Source organism: Telopea speciosissima, chromosome 2 (assembly GCF_018873765.1).
Source record: "Telopea speciosissima isolate NSW1024214 ecotype Mountain lineage chromosome 2, Tspe_v1, whole genome shotgun sequence".
In the NCBI taxonomy this organism is placed as follows: domain Eukaryota; kingdom Viridiplantae; phylum Streptophyta; class Magnoliopsida; order Proteales; family Proteaceae; genus Telopea; species Telopea speciosissima.
The window spans coordinates 83982395-83988519 of record NC_057917.1 but is presented as its reverse complement, the minus strand read 5'-3'; the positions used below and the strand labels follow the sequence as shown (position 1 = coordinate 83988519).

Here is a 6125-nt window from a genome sequence, read left to right as displayed (position 1 = left end):
CCTACGGTGTTGCATTTCAAGCAATTCCCACAAAATATTTGCCATTGGAATAAGTGGAGCCTAAGACATGTAACAAATTCTAGAGAAGACACAGACTAAAACGAAATATCTAGGGGTGGAATGCAACATTATTATTATATTCAAAGAGTGGCCAAAAATGAATTCAAGGACATGCATACTACACTATAATAGAGATTTTGATTTAAACAAATTCCACAACATGGAAAAGATTTCCAAGAATTGACTTATTAACTAATATTTTTATGAACTCCCCAATGTACAAGTTGAATGACCAATTCCAAAACCCAAGCACTGTTCATGGATTATAAAAATTACCCTCCTAGATTAAATCTCAAGGGTTAAACTATTAAGAATAAACTAATATTTTAGCTCTTACGAGGGGTTTTCCAAAGTAAGATGCATCTCACCTTAATGGTTCATCTTCTTCCTTTCTTTTCTCTCTTTCTTCTTTTCCTTTCTTTTCTTTTCTTTCCAATACCAGTGGTTGAGATCCCAAACATGCACACAACCACACTCACAACTTACTAGGACATGGCAACCACACACATACACACAAGAACACACATGCACACACATGCAAACATAAACACAAGTAATAGGATCGCCTCCTCTTCTCCTTATTATTTTCATTCTTTTCTCTTCTTTTCTCTTCTTTTCTCTTCTTTCTTACTTTTCTTTTCGAGTTAGTAGTCGTGGCGAGGCCACTTGAACCTCAACCAAGCACCCAAACACCACAAACACACACACTCACACACTCATACATACAGCCTAATGGGCAGCCACATAAACACCCAAAGACACACACACTCTCGCAACCACTTGGGCAGCAACACACATGCACTGGACTTACACAACCCACACACGCATATCGGTCTCTCTGTGTGCTGGCCAAGCTCCTCAGCCCCACGATCTAGGAATTTAACCAGGGCTGATTATAGCCCTTTGATTCAAGCATATTACCATGAGGTTTTATAGTCGAGGTTTCCAAAAGAATACGACAGCTTGTGGCAAAGGTAGATGGACCACAAGAAAGGCCACTGTTACTTGGGAATGACTAGAATTCGGTCTCGGTTCAATCATTTACGAGAGGTTCATTATGGAAATAAAATGGAAAAAGAAAAGAGAGCATGAATCATATTGCTCATATCAATCGAAAAATATTGGTCAAAATGAACTCGAATTGCATGAGAAATGAAGACTTGAGATTATACATTCAACAAAAGTAACTATGAATCAACAAGTCGAATTCCTTCAACGAATAGCCATTCGATGGTCTCGGCATTTGCCATGCCGGACCAAATTCAGTTCCATTGTCCACAAAAATTCAATTAGATGAGAAGAAAATGGAGAACTAGGTAAAAACACATGAATCGTCTCCCATAGCTAATACCCTAAACATGAATTTCCAAAATTTTCTCCAACGAATCTCATAATCAAATAGGACAAAGGCCCAAGAATTTAATCAACTAAAATGTAATTTGAGGAAGAATCTTACTTCGGAATGAAGAAAATCAAGGGAAAATAGGTTGGATGTTCACTAAAAGATAATTCGGCGACCAAACACTCGTGAATCGGAAGCTCCAAGGGCATCCCGCAGTGAATCTCTATTGAATCAACGACTTAAGCATTTCGCAGAGTCGGTTCCCAGATCTGGTTTGAATCGAGCAAAACCTCGATCATTCCAATCAAAAAACCTTGAAGAAGAAAGCCTCAAACTCCTTTTCTTTCTATTCTCTCACGTTCTCTATCCTTTTCTTTCTCTCACTCACGTTCTCTCTCCATTTCCCTCTTTCTCTCTTCTTTTCTCTCCCACCTCTCGATTTACCTTCTTTCCCACTTTATATTTGCCCTAAATCTCACTCCCACCTCTTATTTGTCGGGAGCAGATGAGAGACGAGATCACATGCATGCGGTCGCCGTAGGCAAAGAGGAGATCGCGGCCGAGAAGTCGGAATAGTGAGAGAGTTGACGTTGCTCGTCGCTTGATAGAGGAAAAAGAGCGCTGCTGGAGTTTGAAAAGATTTTTAGAAAACTTTGAGAGAGAGATGTAGAGAGCGGGGAAACAAAAAGGTTTTAGAGAAAGAGACGGGAAGCGCGGGAAGTGAAAACAGATTTTGGGTTTGGAAATCTATTATTTTATACGGCGTTTGTTTAAAAACGCTGTTGTATTGCAACATACAACGACATTTCTTTGAAAATGCCGTTAATAAGAATATTAAATCACCCTTAAACGGTGAGCTACGGTGGCACTTGTTAAAGAAAACGCGCGGAAACTAATTTGTTTAACGGCAATTGTACACAAACGCCGCTATATACTCATATATGACGGCGTTTGCATCTATCGCCGTTAGACCTTTATATATCACGGCATTTTTAAGAAAATGTCGATATATCTTCATATATGACGACATTTGTAAAAAATGCCGCAATAGCTCAACCCAAAGTGCCGCCGTTGCACCAATTTCTTGTAGTGATTGTTTTTTGATTTACCTTCAGCCATATATGAAATGTACTAAGTTCTTATTGTTGAATTAGATACTATTGTGCAAATGATTAAGTTCATAATATCTTAGGAAATTCATATTTGACAAATTACAGAGATTGACGAAAATAGAGGAGTACGGTTGAATCTGGATTTCGATGAGGATGACTTACTGGATGAGTAAAGTCACATGGATTGCAAGGACTTTTCCTTTTGAATATTTCTTTTGGTTTAGCCACTTGCATGTGGAACTTCGGATATATTGTTGGGTTTAATTTTAATCTAAAACTCTAGTTTTATTTCTTGAAGTTTACTTATTTCTTATTTGATTTATTGGATTATTGATATTCAATTTATATTGATTCAATTACTGATTGAACAATGGTTCCTATACATGTGTAATGGATATATGTAGAACATAGGAGGAGATTGTAAGGGTATCTATGTAATATCCCTTCATATATTCTAATATAATCTTACTTGTGTTAATGTCCCGGCTGTGAGGGGTAATCTAGTAATTAGCCCATCTGACCTAAACCCTAGTTTCCTTATATATACTAGATGGAGACAGTAGTCTAGGTATTCCAAACTAGATACTCAGGGTGTAATGCTTTAAGCAACCTTGTGCTTAAACCCTAACCCTAACACAATAGACATCACATTTACACACCCGATGTGATCAGTAAAACTAGATACTCAGGGTGTAATGCTTTAAACAACCTTGTGCTTAAACCCTAACCTTAACACAATAGACATCACATTTACACACCCGATGTGATCAGTAACACTAAAGAATTGAGAAAACAAATTAATTGCACCAGATAGTTTTCTAAAGTTCACAAATTGTGGATCAGTAACACGTGTTAGCTAGCTAGGAAAAAAAGAACTTAATTGTCTACAATCATACTTTTAAGTAATAATAATATTTGTCAATCATTCTAGCCTTCCGACAAATGAGCCATAGTTTAAGCTTCTTTTAATTATTATTAGTCAAAAATATGAAAAATAACATTACTACTTACTTACTAGGGAAGGCTATTCCTGACCCGGTCCACCCCCCTCCCTCACTTTGAGTCTCTCGGGTTATGATATGATATGATATCTCACACACACACACACACACATACACACATATCCTGATATCCAACTCCAAACCCTAATGATATGAAATTCATTTTAAACCACCCAATTAATAATCTTAATTACGTACCCAGCAACTTAACAAAAGAACCCCGCCTCTATATCTAACTAATAGAGCCACAAATTAAATGTCCTTTTTATTTTTTATGTTCAGTTCAGCAAATTTCACCCCAATTAAATAAACGGGTCTCGAACTCTCGATCCAATTACCACCTGAAATGATAACATATTTCTTCTATGTGTTGTGCTATATATATATATATAACAGAAAATTTTGACCTACCTACTTGGGAGTAGGAAAATTACATTGGTCCGTGCGTCATTAATTTCTTCTTTTTGTTTTGTTTTTTCTAAACCTGATAGCATTAATTTCGGATGCGAATGCCCTAGCTAGCAATGGGACTGACTGTACAAGTGGCACAAGATACAAGCATCAAAGGTTGGTAATCCTAGGATTAATATATTATTAACATTAAATGTTTAAATATGAAGATGGAATAAAAGTAACATGGCTATCTATCCTTTATTTATTGGAAGCCAATTAATTAAGGGGAGACGATGTAACCTCCTGCAATATCTGGTGCCTTCAAAAACAGGAATAAAGTAGAAGGAATCCAATCCAATCCCCCCCTCTCCCCCGGCCCTCAACCGCTCTCTGTCCCCCATGTTTATATTATATATAAAAGATCATTTCATTAACTGTCAACTAACAGCAGCGGTAGCAGCAGCAGCATCATCATCATCTCTAGAAGCAAAATGGGGTGCAAGAAGCTACAATATGGCAGCAGCCATGTCCTCCTCCTAATATTGGTAGCAGCAGTCTCTTGCTGCTTGTTCTCACCTACCATGGTCCTTTCATCATTTGAAAGGAACAACGACGACGATGACAATCAACAACGACTATTATTCAATCAATGCAAGAACTATGAGGGCTCCTCTGACCTGGTGAACCTTGAGTACCACATGGGTCCTGTCCTGGCTGCTTCCCCCATCAAGCTCTACACCATATGGTATGGTCACTGGAACCCAACCCACCAATCCATCATAAGAGATTTTCTTCTGTCTCTCTCATCATCATCATCATCATCTTCATCCCCGCCTTTTCCCTCTGTTGCCGACTGGTGGCACACCGTTCGTCTCTATACTGACCAAACAGGTGCTAATATCACTGGCAACATCATCCTCTCAGGAGAGTACTATGACTCCCATTACTCCCATGGTGCCTCGCTTACCCGATTGACGATGCAGTCCATCATCAAGACTGCAACTACAGCAGCCGCAGCTACCAACAACCATCAACGTCGACCACCACCAGTAGCACCACTACCTCTAAATCCTTACGACGGTCTTTATTTGGTATTGACATCCTCAGACGTTCAAGTCCAGGACTTCTGTAGGGCAGTATGTGGGTTCCACTACTTCACCTTTCCGGCTGTGGTGGGTGTCACTGTGCCGTATGCGTGGGTAGGATACAGTGGAGTACAATGCCCAGGGATTTGTGCATATCCATTTGCATGGCCTAACGTTAACCCCCCCAATTCAGGCACCTACCAATTAGGGGAAGGTCCCAACAACAACAACAACAACAACAACATCATGGGAGCTCCAAATGGGGATGTGGGTGCGGATGGAATGATCAGTGTAATCGCACACGAGCTGGCTGAAGTGACAAGTAACCCACTTGTGAATGCATGGTATGCCGGGAATGACCCAACTTCACCCACTGAGATAGCTGACTTGTGTGTTGGTGTGTATGGGTCTGGAGGAGGTGGAGCTTATCCTGGCCAGGTTTATAGAGACTCCTGGGGTAAGGGTTTCAATTTGAACGGGATAAATGGAAGAAGGTTCTTAGTGCAATGGGTGTGGAACCCAATTACTAGTAGATGCTTTGGCCCCAATGCCATGGCGGACTAGGATCCATCGATCCAGGAGGAGGAGGAGGAGGAGGAGTAGGAGTACTCACTCGTTAATTACCTGATCTGAACTTGGGAGCTACCAAAATTAAGATGTTAAAAATATGGATCGGATCCCCTACGACCCTTAATTAGCTAGCTTCTGATGTAATCTCATATTATTCTCGGAATAGATTAGGGGTCTAGAACACATTCTGAAACCCAATTCTTTTCTATTTTCTGGCTTCACAAAACATTCTAGACACAACCTATTCCCCTGCAACGCATCCGAGACTGTAACACCCCTAAATATAATGCTCATTTGCCCTGATTTTTAGTTCTGTAATTTGTTTTGGACCAGTTCTTCACCTAAGAGATGCCACAGTACCAATTACAAGGAATGAGTTTGGAACTCAATGTTTACGATTACCACACTGAATTCTGGTTGTGGACATTAGGTTATTATAAATTTTATGCCTATAAAATGTATTCTTAACCCTAGTGCATACTAAATGGGTACCGTACCTTCATTACTACCATCAATGAAAGAAAAGCCTCAGCCTTGCTGATCATATTTCACACGAACCTAG

At 39.6% G+C, this 6125-nt stretch overlaps 1 protein-coding gene across 1 annotated transcript; it reads left to right on the top strand.

Annotated features, from left to right (window-relative positions):
• Positions 1-4399: 4399 nt before the first annotated feature.
• Positions 4400-5557, top strand: LOC122651250 (protein EXORDIUM-like 7). The gene has a single exon (XM_043844554.1). The coding sequence runs from the start codon at positions 4400-4402 to the stop codon at positions 5555-5557; it is 1158 nt and encodes a 385-aa protein (XP_043700489.1).
• The last annotated feature ends 568 nt before the right edge of the window (positions 5558-6125 follow it).